General features: G+C 35.6%; 1 protein-coding gene across 12 annotated transcripts in view; it reads left to right on the plus strand.

The window, feature by feature from the left end:
- ZRANB3 (zinc finger RANBP2-type containing 3) overlaps positions 1 to 15,969 on the plus strand; it is a 54,388-nt gene that overhangs the window by 16,967 nt on the left and 21,452 nt on the right. For 10 of the 12 annotated variants that reach the window (XM_072875350.1, XM_072875359.1, XM_072875361.1 and 7 more), the window contains 4 exons: positions 6,765 to 6,783; positions 9,548 to 9,726; positions 13,016 to 13,247; positions 15,411 to 15,496. In XM_072875350.1, coding sequence (XP_072731451.1) covers positions 6,765 to 6,783; positions 9,548 to 9,726; positions 13,016 to 13,247; positions 15,411 to 15,496 — 516 coding nt within the window. The remainder of the gene's footprint in view (positions 1 to 6,764; positions 6,784 to 9,547; positions 9,727 to 13,015; positions 13,248 to 15,410; positions 15,497 to 15,969) is intronic. The other 2 variants (XM_072875362.1, XM_072875360.1) reach the window with 2 other exon arrangements.

A 15,969-nucleotide genomic window follows, 5' to 3' on the forward strand; every position in this document is an offset into this window, starting at 1 on the left:
CTTGGAAAATGCATTTAAAAGTTAAGAAGTTTGTTTTGAAAAAGTTACCTGCAGTTCTACTATTTTTTTTCCTGGATAAATAGCTGTTGAAAATTAATCAAGAAGTTAAATTATCCCCACAAGCAAGCAATAGTTGTATTGGATTGTTATACCCCCTTAGCTTTTAATCCTCCATGTAAGGAAGCAGAACTGTCTAGTTTAGAGAGGATATTATTGCAAAATATTTCTGTAGTTAAAAGAAACCTCTAGCACTGACTATATTACTTAGTAGGATTCTTGGTTATATAGACCTTAGATACATGCCAGTGTGGTGTTAATTGGTATTCTTGCAAGAGCAAAGTTCAAAATTAGATTATTTGCCTTTGCAAAGATGCCTTGCTGAAGTAGCCATAATTAATATATGAAACTTTAACTGTATTGTTTGCTGGTTAATATTGCTAACATTTCAAAAAGGGTGACCTGAATGTAACCCAGACCCACAGAAATAGAAATTAGTTTCATTTAAACATTTTTTCCTTCCCTGAAACTTATTTTATGAAACTGTTTTAGTATTAACTTCTTTCTGGTGCAGGCTATTTTCGTGTGGCTGTATGACATATGCCACATGAGCTTAGCCCTAGTCTCCTTCTGCTTCTCCAATCAACTCATCTGCATAAAATTTTAAAGATCTGCTTCTCCTTCTGCTTTGCTAAGTTGGTTCCAATCTTCTTGACATCAACACAACCAGGAGCTCTTTCTGTGCTCTTTGAGGTTTGAAAAATTATTCTTTCTGACCTTCTGGAGGCAGAACTTTCCAGACCAGAGCTTTCATAGGGCTAGGCTTTGGGTTTCTTCCTTAGTTCCTTCACCTGTTTTTTGCTAACTTCTGGTTTCTCTCCAAGATTTGCTGTAGTAAGAATCTGTAAGTGCACCTTTGCTTGGTGCTTGATACCTTTACAAGACTGTTCTGATAGTGTGTGCTAACTCATGAATATCTGGTTCTGGGGTTCTGACTCATCCAGCTTTGTGTGGTCCCTTAAATTACGTGATTCTTTACATTTAGAAGAAAGCTTCAAACACAGTGATGGGTTTTGTGTATAACCTCAGGTGCTTGCATTTGTTCTCTTTTGTGTGGGGATCAACAATAAGGTTTTGGATCTATGTGCACCTGAGGTGAACCAACACAGTAGACTTCTGCTCTCTTCTCTGCATGCATATTCACGTACCAGAATACGTTCTCACACAAAGCTTCCTGTTTTGTTCTTTGTGTTTGCATTTTAATGGAAAATGTAGTTTTATTTTAAAGCTAATACATCTCAAATTGAAAAGGTTGTTAAATCCTAGTGGAGACCAGACTATGTGGTTCCCTTCTATTTATGAAACATACTACTGTGTCCGAAGCCCATTGCTAACCCTACAACTGCAAAAGGGTTATGAATAGTAGGAAGATTGTAGCAGCATGTGCAATGCATCCCAATGAGATTCTGGTGCTTTTCGTTAGGAAAAAATAGCAGATTTCCTTGATAAATGGACAGAGAATTCAAATGCTAGCCACAGGATTCACTATGAAGAAGGGAAACATTTAATAATGAAATGGGAAAGAATCTGAAAGAATTTGCCATTGACTGTGGTGCTTTTTGCATGGTTGGACTTCGCTGCTGAGAGTAAGTGTAACTGAGACATCTAAAATGATTTTTTTTTTCCCCTGCTTTTCTGAAACTTTGGACCATGTGGGCTGAGCTTATAACAGGATATGAAACTGCGTATCATAACTCTGATTTATATTCTTGGATAGAGCTATTATTAAGGTGTCATATGAACAGATGGGATATGAATGATGAAGCTCAGATTGGGTAACTACCAGTTGAGAGGAAATGACTAATTGAACTTCAGAGAACAAGAAGTCTGTCTTCTTGCAGTCAAAATACGTGAAGCAAAAATACATATTTGTCCCTTCAATGTAGCTGAAGATCTGTTTCTTCTGCTTTGACAGCATGGAACCTTTATGTTCATGTTGGCAGCTTCTCTGACTGCGATAATATAGGACATACTGAAGTTTGTTTTAAATAGAGGCTGCGTATTTTTAACATTATGTAAAGCAAAATGTGAAGTATTGCTTTTTAACAGCTTAATGCAACTATTAGATACGTTATGAGTTCCGTGTGATCTGGGCTATAATGATGGGGAAGTTCTTTACATTTCAAATCTAATTGTTGTGATTATAAACTGGGAACATTTGATGATTTCCCTGTCAGTAATATAAGCTATTTTTCATTGCCCTAGATTCTAATGAAAAAATTTTTGACTTCTTGTATTTTGTAACTACGTTAAGCAGGCATCTTTAAGGTTCTTATTCTAAAACTGTGAAAACTACAGAGGATGAATGCTCTAAAATGCATTAAGTCATAAAATAATTTAAATATCCTCAATTTCCATTTACATTAGTTTTATTAACTTCTACCTGTATCATAAACTCATCTTGTGTGTCATGTCAAAATTTTTATCAAGTGTAAGTGTCAATTGTGTTAGTTAATGGGCATAAATCAGCAGTTTTAAAACTGTAGCACTTCAGGAATTCGAGTATGAACAGTGTGGCTCAAAGCAGTGATTCATGTTGCTAACTGTATCATAACAGAGGACTTAATACATTCAGATACTCTAGCCAGACCTTTAAAAACAATTTTGTGCACCTGATTCATTAATCTGTGATGTGTCTAGTTGGATGTTTACATGACTTAAAAAAATGTATGGGTTGCAAGTATCAGAAGAAAATCCAAGCTACTTATGACAAAGCTATTTCATCATTGGGTGGAAAAAGAGAATGAATACTTAACTAAATAGCAAAATATCACTATAGATATATAACTTTTAAGCATATGGGTGTTTCTGTGTAATCGCTATTTGTATTGGTACTTCAGAAACAAGGAAGATAAAACTGTGGTGATCACTTTACCATTATTATCTTTTAAGAGTGGTTATGTTATGGATAAAATGATGGCAGTTACTTTGTACTTACATTCATTTACCAGCAATAAAATGATTAGTTTCTATAAATATTTAAAAGCCAGCAACTTTGTCGCTGCTACATAAGAAGTTTCACTTCAGACATATTAAGTGGAAGTTAATAGACATGAAAACAGAAGATAGATACTCTATAGCAGCAAAGATTCTATGAGCACAGTCTGAAAATGAGTGCAAAAAGAGAACCAGAACAACTTCTTATTCTTCGGCAGATACTCAAGTCATCAAAGTTTAAGTGGCTACAGTTCACTCTAATGAAAAACATCTCATTTTATGGAAAAAACATCTGTTCCTGTGGTTGACATATTTTTAAGGCCTTTTATTTTAACTGCTATTCAGCTTCTAATTGTCAGAGCAATTTGTAAATAACTCCAAATTTCTTCATTTTAGCTTGTTATCCTGAAAAAAAGAATGAGGGTCCAAATATTTCACATATGCCAAAGAACAGTGCAGTAGGATCTTATGTATTCTCACTTTGATTTTGGTGTGTCTGAACTGGCATAATTAGCATTTCATTATTTATGCAATTCTACTAAAATATAAGTTGATATGCTGAGAAATACTGTATTTGTCAGTACAAGTTGGCAAGGAACATTTGAATTCCTGTCCTCTTTACCACATTTTGTTACTACCAGATGCTACTTGGATGTAATATACTCTCGTTTATTGCTATATTTGTACATTTGCTCTGATATCCTTATATTAAATATACTATATTGTTGAAGAATGTCTTTGGTTTGTTCTTGAGATGCCTCTGTTCCGTAGCTAATTGCTATAGTCTTACTCATTTTCTGCATTTGTGTAGGGAGATTAAAAAACCCTGCAACACTAGGTTGTCATGCATTCCAATTGATTTCAGGCTTCAAACTTTTTAAAAAACATGATTAATGTACGGAAAGCAGTTGGCCTCTGAAAGAATCTGCAAAAAGAAAGACTTGTTTTGTAAACTTCAGTTCAAGCAATTAACAATGAGTATTAAATGAAAAAAAAATCAGTCTTTGAAGTGAGCAAAAACTGACATTATTTTAAAATTAGAATTGTGTATTAGTTGTCTGCAAATAAAGGTCGTTGCCCAGCTGCAAATCACAGGCATTAAGACCTCATAATGAGTTGCCACTAAAAATAATTCTCTTCCTGCCTTTTCTTATTTGTAAATCTGTGCAGACTTGGGGGGGGGTGGTTTTGTTACGTTTTCTTCCTTTGCTTTCATTGCTCCATCCCTAACAACTTGGGGAGGGAGTGTGGTTACAAAGCTATTGTGAGTAGATAGTTTGTTACTTACAAAAAATTAAGTCATATCAGATATATTTTGAGTTGTCTTTTATGTTAGTTGAAAGAAACTGATGAAATTGATAGACATTGAAATTTACACCGGCAGATGGAGTGAGCAAACAGCAGTATACCATGTTTCTCAGAATATCAAACATTTATCTCGCACATCATGTCTGAAAAGTGCCAGTGTACCTTTTCTGCTGAGATTTCTATTTTGACCACAGAAATGTCCATTTTGGCCCCATGGCAAGATGCATGTTATTAGACATAATGACAGCTCTAAGTTGATGGTGCTGCTACAAGCATTAATCATTAGTGTAAAGTGGCTGGTTTTTGTGCAGAAAAGAAGACTTCTGTTGTGGTTTTGCATAGCTACACTAACTTCAGAGTACCTACCACTAAAAAAGCAGTTCTGTATTACTTTAAAAAAATTTCTGTATCAAAATACGGAGTATTTGTATCTTGGTGTGTTAAAATTTTATTATAGACATAAAGACCTGGAAGATTTTCTTCCATTTTTTCATGGAAGAAACATTGCGTTTGAGTTACATGATGCAGTGGGTGCATATCTAGTTATGTGGCATAGGAGTAGGAAAAGTTTCAGTTTCCTTAGAAGATGCAGTGGCTGGGAACAGACTATGAAGAATTCATCCAGAGCAATTCGTCAAAACTAGTTTGCATCTATGACTGAAAGCTATTGGGGATAATAAGTGAAAAGGACAAGGCAGAAGGATATTTGAGTCAGGGGCAAAACAAACAGAGTGGCCTGTGAAGTTTATTCCCTTCCAGAGCTTGCAATATTTCATCATTTCTGAGACTTGGCACTTTTTTCTGTCAGTAAACACTTATAAATCCTCAAGAAAACTGATGGACTGCATAAAGCTGTCAGTCTATTGCTGTCACTTAGTTCAACCAACAGCACTCACTGCTGTATTTCTTAATCAATGGTTTGACTAAGCCCATGCCCTTTGTGTGGTACTATGATACCAACTGGTGAGAGTAATTCTTCCAGTTTGCTTTTTATGACAATTTAGAAAATTATGCAATGCTTGAAAAACGTCCCAGATTACTTAGTAGCTGGAGAATTCATGTAATTGCCAGTTATTTAACTGCAGCCCAAGCAGGTATTGCTATCGAACTCTGACAATTCCTACAAAGTTGCAGAAATTCACCCTTTGTGCATGCTTCAGATCTTGCCTTGGAATTCCCAGCGTTGATTCTGGTCAGAAGATACTTAGTAAATCTGTATCTTCATGCAGTCCAGGTTGCTATAGGAGAAAAGGGAACTTTGTCATCACCTTGCTCTAAGACTTAAAGGGAGTAGGTTGTCTCCTCACCTCTTTCTTCACAGTTTTTGCTTGGACTTGTGCCTTCCTCTGAATTTGCTAGTATGTATGAATTTAATATATGTATTTTACCTACTAATTACTAGAGGTAGAACAAGCTCTTGTAGTTCTTTAGATAATGCTTTTGAATCGGATAGGCTTGTTGGTTAGGTTTTGGGGTTGTTGTTGTTTTGTGTTTTGGGGTTGTTTTTTTTTCCAGCTTGGAAAAGTTTGTAAAGTAGTGGAGGTAAAAGTTTGTGAAATAGCTGAGACCTGAGTTTCTGAAATAGCTGAGGGTACACATTTGGAAAGATGCAGCATCATCCATCTAATGGCTTAACTAAATGTCCATCAAATAATTTCCTTTGTTCTTCATCCAGTCTCAAAGATTTGATGAAGAAGCTTGCATGGGCTAGAAACATTTAAGTTCCCTAGACCCTACTTCAGTTAAGAATGTATGTAATAAATAACTGAAATAAACTAAATACTTTAAAATACGTATAAGAAATTCATATCAAAGATGGCATTTAATGTTTAGAAAATGTAAATATGCTGAACAGAATTCACTAGTTTTGACTGGGGACTTGGAGTTGTCATTGTCTTTACATGGAGTAGCATTAACTAAGTGACTCCAAAATGGGAAAAAAATCAAGTTCATTTTCTAATAATTTAGCTATTACATTTGGTGGGGCAGAGGGAGTGTCTGTTTCTATTTCAAAACAAATGTGACAGCTCTGGAAAGCAGCTTTTAAAAATTGGTCTGACATATGAATAATCCTTAATCATGAAGCAGCAAAACCATCGCTGTTTCTGAAAGACAAAAAAAATTCAAGATGCGCTTCTTGCCTTGAAAATGTCTCTTAAGATTACAATTAATATAGCACTAGACCAAAGCAGCAATTCAATTTTACAATGCAAGCTCTTCAGTAATGCTAACAAATTGAATATACGTTTTTAGAATAATTGGCATACTTCCTTTGAAATTCATACCAAATTTACTTTTTGTAGTTGATATCTGTTAGGAATGAAGTCTACTGTTTTTTCCTTTCATTGATTCAGTAAATCCATAACTTAAATTTATAGTAAACAATTTGTAAGTATGGGTTTATCTGTTATACTTACTATTAATTTGTGCTTTTTTCCCCTCTCTTCTTGTTTCTTATTTAGGTGTATGATTGCTGATGAGGTAAGTGATGTTCCTGTTCCTCTAACACCATTTTTCTTGTTTTAATGTACTTCATGCAGATGTGACTTTTTTTGTTTGAGAGATGTGGGCAGAAAGGTTGGTAATGAAAGAAGCCTAATTCCTGTGATATTCAGCAGATATTCTGCAAATAGCTATGTGGGGAAAAAAAATGAAACCTGACATAAGCTTAAAAGAATCTTTGAGAAAACTTAGAAGGTTACTTTTAATTGTTTTTAGGTAGGTTAAATCTCCTGTATTGTTAAATCTTAAAAATATGAACTCAGTTGATTTTTTTTTTTTAGCTAGCTATGCAATTATAAAGTGCTATTTTTAATGGATTAGGAGACATTCCTGGCCCAAAGAGGTGGATTTTGAACAGATATGCCTTCCAAAGATGAATTTTCTTAAATGCACTGATCAAGTAGTAATAGTGAAATTCATTACTTCATACATTCAAATTCATACATTTGAAAATTTATATTTTATTTCATATTAGGGAAACTTTAGTCCAGCATTTCTTCCCACAGATAAAACATTTTTGTAATAGAGCATAATGTTTTTGATGTGTTGTCAGTATAAAATCTTACTGAAAAAAGAGGTAATGTTTGGGGATTGATAGAGTCTCCCAATTCTAATTTGGGTTTTCTTGAAACACTGGGGGGGAAGGAGGGGGAAAGAGAGATGGATTACTGTGATTAAAGCATCTCCTCATACTATAAAAATCTCATTACAGTTGGAGATAAACCATCCTGGCATAGAATGTGAAATTTCTGGAAACTGTGGAGAATACAAAAGCATTCAGGGGAGGAGAAAAGGGAAGCTTGGGAAAAATCAAAATATCAGCACTAGCTATTTGTTTATTAAAACAAAGTTTCTTATTTCCTTCCTTGAATGAGAAAAGAAACTGTGTATGATTATGTTAGCAATAAAAAGTACTGCAAGATATATTTATTCTGAAGTAATGTATATTTCATAATGACAATAGGTCTGGCACTGGAGGAAATATTGTGCAGTGGTGTGTATCTTGCGCTTATTGACATACCTCTAAAATAAGAAGAAAATGTTGGTAAAAGAAAACATCAGTATTGTGAACTTGTATGCAAAAAGAAGTTACGTATTAAAACTAGAGATCATATAATTACTGTACATATACCAGGATTATGTGATTATGTAAGAATTAGAGTGCAATAATAATAGTATCTTTTTGAAGGGTATTCTAAAAATATGTCGTCATTCTTTCTTGGAGTGGGGACAGACAACACTTTTTCCCCCAAAATTTCAGGTTTTCCATGGCATCCATTTCCACGACTGAGAAAGATGTGTTTAAATCAAAAACCAAGACCATAATATTTTCTATGTTTTTTCTTGTCTCTTGCATTCTTACGATCTAGACTGGTGATCAGCTATATGGGATCTAGATTCAGTTATGGGTGCTCTACTGCCAAGAGACCTGCATTTTATTCCCTGCTCATTTCAACTCAGGTGCCTGGATCATTACCAGTGCACCAGTGACTGGGCAGTCTGAGTTAGGGAGACAACTGTGGCAACAAACTAAAAATGAATGTTTTGTTTTGTTTTTTTTTATTTGGATTTGTTTTCAGCTGGCTCAAGCCCTACTAGTGACACAGGAGGGTCTTGCAGGAAAATTTTATTGAAAACTTGGCAGTTTTTAATGAAAACTGAGTATCACAGTAGTTCTCTGATTATTTTTCTTTCTAGTAATAGTAGAAATATTAATTATGTTTTCTTCTATACCGGGGAAATCTCCTCGTGATATCATTACATCAGTCCATTTAAACTCAATACTGAGGATATAAGTAAGTTGTTCCTTTATGTCTGTACTGAGAGTCGATAGCAGCAAATCAACTCAAATATCCACCCGCCTCTGGAAAACCTGAACAGAATATTTTAAGGCCAGTCTCTGCTTTAGTGCTTAACAGGAGTCTGAAACTACCTCTTGCCATGTGAACAAGTAGAGAAAATAGCTGCATTCTTTGATAAAATCTTGGAGTTTTTATTTTTTAAACAAACCCCTAAATTCTGGATCTTATGTTCATCTGTTGCTATGTATATTCATAACTCATTAGATGGGAGCGTTCCTACCTCGACAATATGAAGCAAGTACTTTCTTGTTAAATGTATCTCTATGTATTGTATCTTTAGCCTTCACCTTTTCTGTAAATCTGAATTCTCCACTAGGTGGACTTCCTCTTCTGTGTTACAGAATAAAGACAAACTATTAGCTATGGTGAATGACAGCAGTAGTTTCTTTTCACTGACCTACTGGGTCAAAAGCAGAGTTCTTCATATAGATTTTCCTTAGTTCTTCAGTTGCCTATGCAACTTCGGACAAAATTGTCATTTTTATGTTAAGACGACATCTCATATTTTGCTTTCCTTTGAATAGTCTTTTAAAAATGTTTTTGGTAGCTTAACAAGTTAGAGTTGAACTTTATAGTTTACCCTACTAAGGCCCTGAACAGAAAGTCTTCTGAAATTAATGGAAATGCTTCTTCTAGCTTTAATGAACTAACCAGATATAACATACGTATTAATCCATTTAAAGAGAAGCATCTTCTCTTTAATAAAACATGATCTGTGGTAACAAATTGACAATGAGATAGATGCTATGTAACTAGCTCTTTGGCTTTGTTTCTTTATCTGGTTCTGTCTTTGCAAAATATTTTAGGCTCTTCTGAATGGAATATGCTTTCTGAGCAGAGACTTCTATTTTTAATTCTTTTCTTTTCTTTTCTTTTCCCAGATGGGGCTAGGTAAAACAATTCAAGCAATTGCCATTTCCTATTACTATAAAAATGAATGGCCTCTCTTAATTGTAGTGCCTTCATCTCTGAGATACCCTTGGGTTGATGAGATGGAGAAGTGGATTCCAGAACTCTCTCCAGATGATGTTAGCATCATTCAGAACAAAACTGATACTGGGTGAGTAAAGCTCATTATTGTTCTATAGAAAGGTTTGTTCAACCCCCACTGCTCAAGCAGGGCCACCTAGAGCTGGTTGCCCAGGACTGTGTCCAGGTGGTTTTTTAATATCTCCAAGGATGGAGACCCCACGACCTCTCTGGGCAACCTGTTCCAGTGCTCAGTCACCCCTGCAGTAAAAAAAAGTGTTTCCTGATGTTCAGAGGGAACCTCCTGTGTTTCAGTTTGTGCCCATTGTCTCTAGTCCTGTCACTGGGCACGACAGAAAGGAGCCTGGCTCCATCCTCTTTGCACCCTCCCTTCAGGTATTTATATACATTAATATATGTATATTACCCCCCTGAACCTTCTCATCACTAGGCTAAACAGTCCCAGTCAGCCTTTCCTCATAGGAGAGGTGCTCCAGTCCCTTAATCATCTTCATGGCCCTTCGTTGTACTCTTTCTAGTAGATCCATGTCTCTCTTGCACTGAGGAGCCCAGACCTGGACACAGCACGCTAGGTGTGGCCTCACCAGTGCTGAGTACAGGGGAAGGATCACCTCCCTCAATTTGCTGGCAATACTTTGTCTAGTGCAGCTGAGGATACCGTTCACCTTCTTTGCTGCAAAGGCACAGTGCTGGCTCATGTTCAACTTGGCGTCCAGCAGGACCCCCAGGTCCTTTTCTGCTAAGCTGCTTTCCAGCTGGGTGGCCCCTAGCATATATTGGTGCCACAGGGTTGTTCCTCCCGAGGTGCAGGACTGTGCACTTTTCCTTGTTGAACTTCATGAGGTTCCTGTCTGCCCATTTCTCCAGCCTGTCGAGGTCCCTCTGGATGGCAGCATGACCCTCTGGTGTATCAGCCACTCCTCCCAGTTTTGTATTATTATATTATGGTAGTTACTCATCTCCTTTGAAATTGAGAGGTCTGGTTTTTGCAAAGTAGCAAGTGCTTGTCTGCTGAAAATTAGATTACTTCAGCGTATCTCAAATTGAACATATACATTTATTTCTCAACTCTGATGAATTAGCTTGTATTTATTAGCTTCTGTAAAACATTTTGAACACATTTTTGGAAAACTTCTGGTATATGTTACAAAATAAGGAAGTAATTACTGTTAAAATTCTATTTAGTGCACTGAGGAAATTTGTAAGTTAGAGTAAGTATTTTCTAAATAACTGTGAAAAGGTCGTCATGACCTAGGCTTTCTGTCTTTAGACTTAATAGCATTAATTTATCAGAGAGACTACAAGTCTTGCGTGTTACTAGAATAACCCTCCTATTACACTGAATTACAAGGGTATTTTTTAGTGTGCTTTACTGTAAATGGCTTGGTTGATTTCATGGTAATGTTTAGATGTTGTTTGAAAACTTCTGGATAAGGCAGACTGATCTTCATGTTGTCTGGAGAGTATCAGAAAGTGACTTGACTGCCAAGATGTGCAGATGAGACAGTAGCTTGGAACCTTCCTTGTGGTAACCAGGGAAATCCAACTGAAAATGCATTTTAAAAGCTTAATCAAGGGGTAGTTGCTACTGATAGTCAAAATTTAAGTTTATCATAGGAATATGGGAACTAAAATAAGGATCCAGTGAGACTTTTTTTTTAAAGCTATTTAGCTAAAATGCACCCAAACTTAATGCTTATAGTGCTGAATGCAGAAAGGAGGAATGTGGAATAAGGGAAATGATGGCAAAAGTAAATGACAAACAGAATTCTGTTCATTTTATCTTTTAAGATTTTTAAAGGGAGTAGACCTTAACCATTATCACTTACTGTTATTTAACAACAAGGGAAGAGGAAAACTTGAGTTTCTGCTTGTTTAACTCCCAAGAGGCTTCCTAGCTGTGAGATGGCTGTTGAACTAATTAATATTTTAACATTAAAAAGTGTTTTATGCATTTGCAAGAAAATGCAAATGCAAAAATACAGCTGCCAAACTTGGGTTAGCATTTTGTTAAATGCTGCTTCCATATGTTCAGCTCTGATTTCTCTCAGTTCAATACTTTGCTTTTCTTCAAAACTTCAGCAATGGAATTTACTGCTTGAATGTTGTTTAACTTCTTAATTTAAACAGGTTAAAATATACTTAGGCATCAGTTTAGGTTCTTATAAATTCTAAGTAAATTTGAAATTGGATGTTTCTTGAATAAATTGGTTCCACTAAGAATAAATAATTGTATTTGTAATTTTTTTTATCCACCCTTCACAATGGGGGAAATTCTTGTTTTCCTGGTTGCTACATTTATCTATACAGTAATAGCCAGAGTCTGTAGTGCATAGGCCACAGTGCCAGTGCTCTAACCATTGCCTCTCCTTCCATATCTGGAAGCATGAATGTGCACATGCATATACTTTCTTCCTCTCAAATACTCAAGGAAACTTCAACTTAGTTGTTTTTTTGATCTGTTGCTTCTGGAGAACAAAGAAAAATTATGCCAGCAGAGCGGTAGTGTCTGACAGATGGGTAGACCAGCTGTGACACTCGTGGTGGTGACTTGTTTGTCTAATAACTTTAAGACTTCCTGTGCTGCTCAGGGGCTCCTGAAGGGCCATAGTGCTCTCTAGTGAGTTTAAAATCAGTTTGTGCCTTGGGCCTATATATATCTTTAAATTTATTGTAAGAAGTTCCTTTCCAACTAAATACTAATTTTTCATCTTGTGCCTTGTTGATTCCCTGCTTCCAGTTTTTTGTTTTCTTCATATTCTGTTTGAGCAAAAAAGCTGGATAGACAGCTCTGATACGAATGTTTTTTTTCAGGTGGTGAGGTTCAGCCCAGATTGTACTTTTACAGTACTCAAATACTCAAGAGACAGTCTAGTTAGTCATCTTAGGCTGCTGGTAAGGTGAATCTTTGTACACAGAGCAGTAGATAGCTTGCATAGAGACATTATTACTTCAGGTGTTTGGGTGCTGTTTACATAGTGTGCTTATAATGATCTGACTTGTGTGTGTAACTTTTTATTCAGAAAGTGGATTTGTCCCATGCGATATTCCTGGAAAGGAGCACAAGTTGAAGCAATGCAACTAGATAAATGAACTTCCTTTTAAATGCAGTGTATGTCTTCTGAAAATGGTTATGAAATGTGTGTGATTTATAAGTGTGAGCTGCTACAAAATTTATATTTTGGTGAGCTTTTGTGTCACCAAAAGCTGTTATTAGCCTAACAGCCCACTAATTAATCAATCCAAAGGTGTCATACATACCTTCTTTAAAAAAAAATTAGTTTGGTATAATTTCTTTGCTATATTAATTTTCCAACAATGAAAATTTACTAAGAAAACTTCTGGATTTTCTCTTTCAGGAGAATATCAACCAGCAAAGTAACGATTCTGGGGTATGGCCTGTTAACTTCTGATGCACAGACTTTGGTAGATACTTTGTACAGGCAGAACTTTAAGGTAGTTGTGATTGATGAATCACACTATATGAAATCCAGAAATGCCACCCGCAGCAAGATTTTGTTGCCAATTGTGCAGAAAGCTCTTAGAGCTATTCTTCTTACTGGAACTCCTGCTCTAGGAAGACCTGAAGAGGTATTTGACATATTGCGTTTTGGTTTGGTTTTTTTAAGGATGGTATCAGTAATAAATGAACAATTTTGTAGTTTTCTTGAATATATACAATTACATGCATTATGACATTAAATAGTGTGCTAGCTGCATTAGGAAGCACAAGTATAAAACTAAAACAATGTCTTTTAGTTTAAGTTGATTATATTGATGTTTTACAAACTTGTTTCAACCTCATGCACAGGTGACTTGAGACAGTGTTTCTTATAAGAAATTAATCTCACATGTAACAGACTGACTGTTGAGTGAAATAGAAAATAAAGAGCCTAAGTAGAGAACTATTTGTTTCTACTGGGTAGGAGAGTCCTTGGTAGACACCTACTTGTATTAAATCTTCTACTTCATCATCTGATATAAGGAAGTCCTTTGTTTATCGCTGGTCTTTTGAATATTCCTAATGTTCACTTGTATTGCATAAGTGGAAAAAATATATCCTGTGCTTGTTGCAGTCCAGAAAGACAAATTTTCCTTTGAAGGAAGTTCAACTTACGGAATTGGGGAGGAGCAGAAAGGAAACCAAAAACCACTTGGGTTTTATACTGAACTCAAGAAAACTGCCTTTATTTATCAAATGTAGAAATAAATGGAATATAAGAGCTGATTTGTATCCAGGGAACTTATAAGGGTTATATAAATAATACTTTACACTTTAGAGTTTCTTGTTGATTAAATAGAACTTATGCCAAGACCCTTTAATAATTTAATTTGTTCAGAGCAGTTATAACTTGAGAAAGATATCCACTGTATGAAAAAGGGCTTGGTGTATTATGAGTGTTTGCTTAAAACTTTAAAACAAATATTTATATCTATGGGTGTGGGTAATTATGAAACTTCCTGCACATGTACTAAAGATGTTGCAACCATCCCTGGAAGAAGAACTGAAGATAGAAAGTGTTATATTTTATACAGTGCATTGATACCAAGACCAGTAAGCAACATTGCTGAAGGTCTTCAAAGGAAATTCCATACAAGCTGTCCTTGATCACAGTAATGGGGGTCAAAATTCATGACCAAATGGAAAACAATTTGAGACATTTTTATAGTGATACCGAAGTTCTGCCATGGCTTATAAGGCAGAGTGTAAAAAGCATTACGTCTTTTTAATCAGTTTTGTGTCATAAGCAGAATCTTTCTATGAAGTCTTTAAATGGAATATGTATAGAAAATGAAAAGCATTATTCATTTATATTTATGTACATTTATAGCAAATAATTACAGGCAGTTTCTTGTTTGGCCTAGATCTATGTCAAAATAGCAGCGTTTCACTTGGGCAAATAAATCGGTTTTGGTTTTGTTGGTGTTTTTTTTTTCTTTAATACTGCTTTTCAGTTCTCTAACTTCTGTCTTGAAAGAAGCCTGTGAAGACCAAAATTAGGTTTTAGTCATTTTCTTTCTGGGAGAGGTCACTAGCATGTGACTAGGAAATATGAAAGCTTAAATGGCAGAAGTGATGTAGACTTAAGAGAATAGCAGGGAGATGCATTTAGGAGAGAGCCTTCCATATTAGTGTTGTCTCTATGCTACCCCTGCTACCCCTCAACAGTGTGTCTTGGATCTAGTAGTGATCTTTGAATCCAGAAAGCTTTGACAGTAAACCAGCTTGTAAAATGGGATTCTTTCTGGCTAAGGTTATCTAAACTGATATTTACCTCCTGTTACTCAACCAGGAAGAAAGGTGTGAAATTTCTGGTCTGTATTGACATTGTCTATTTTTTTAAGTAAAAACTTAAGAATGAGTAGATTTTTCATGTGTTTTAAGCAGCAGACTATTCATGGAATACCTGCACTGAAGCTTTGCAGAAGCCCATGTACCTGGCAAATGACAAAAATTGTATTTTTAGGAATAACATCTTCTCATCTGTGTTTTCTTGTTCAGTATAAATCTTTCCAAGTCGTCAGCACTGTGCTACAGTGTTCAGGGTGCTCTGCTCTTTCAGGGCTTCCCACAACTGTCCTGTCTCAAGACACATGCGTACTCCTATGGAATGTCTTTTGCATGTGTGCCAAGCTGTGTATTTTTTGTGCAACTATTGAATGTAAACTTAACACAATAATCATGTAATAATTATTTCTGAATAGTCTTACATTTGCAGGCAATTTTTCACTATCACTATTTTTTTTATACAGCTTTTCATGCAGATCGAGGCACTGTTTCCAAGAAGATTTGGAACTTGGAGTGAATATGCCAAAAAATACTGCAATGCTTGTGTCAGGTATTACTGTATTTACTCATTTATGTTCCTGTGAGTGTCTTTGATTTTCTTGTCATGTGAAGTGAGAGAATCAGTAAGTAGTACCTCTATAGCTGTATCATACCATCTTGCCTGGAAAACCAGGGTCAGATACCATCTCCATCAAAGAGGATTGGGAAAAGGATTAAATTGACAGGAGACATTATTTGAGGACAAAAATTAAAGTTTGAAATAAAGGCTAAATGCCAGCATTCTGGTGAGTAAAATGATTTACAAATTTATTGTCGTTAGTATGACGTGTATAGGTTTTACCTTTAGAGCTGGAGTTTCAGCTACAGCTGAAACTTAGGAGTCTCTGCCTTATGCTCATATCATGTGATAATTTACATCTCTCTCTATTATGGGATCCAGTCTTTTTGCTATCCCACCATACCTGGGTGGACAAAAAATTCCAATACTTGTCTCTGTATTTTAGAGATTGACTGAGTAAAAGT

This window comes from Ciconia boyciana, chromosome 10 (assembly GCF_034638445.1).
Source record: "Ciconia boyciana chromosome 10, ASM3463844v1, whole genome shotgun sequence".
Classification (NCBI taxonomy): domain Eukaryota; kingdom Metazoa; phylum Chordata; class Aves; order Ciconiiformes; family Ciconiidae; genus Ciconia; species Ciconia boyciana.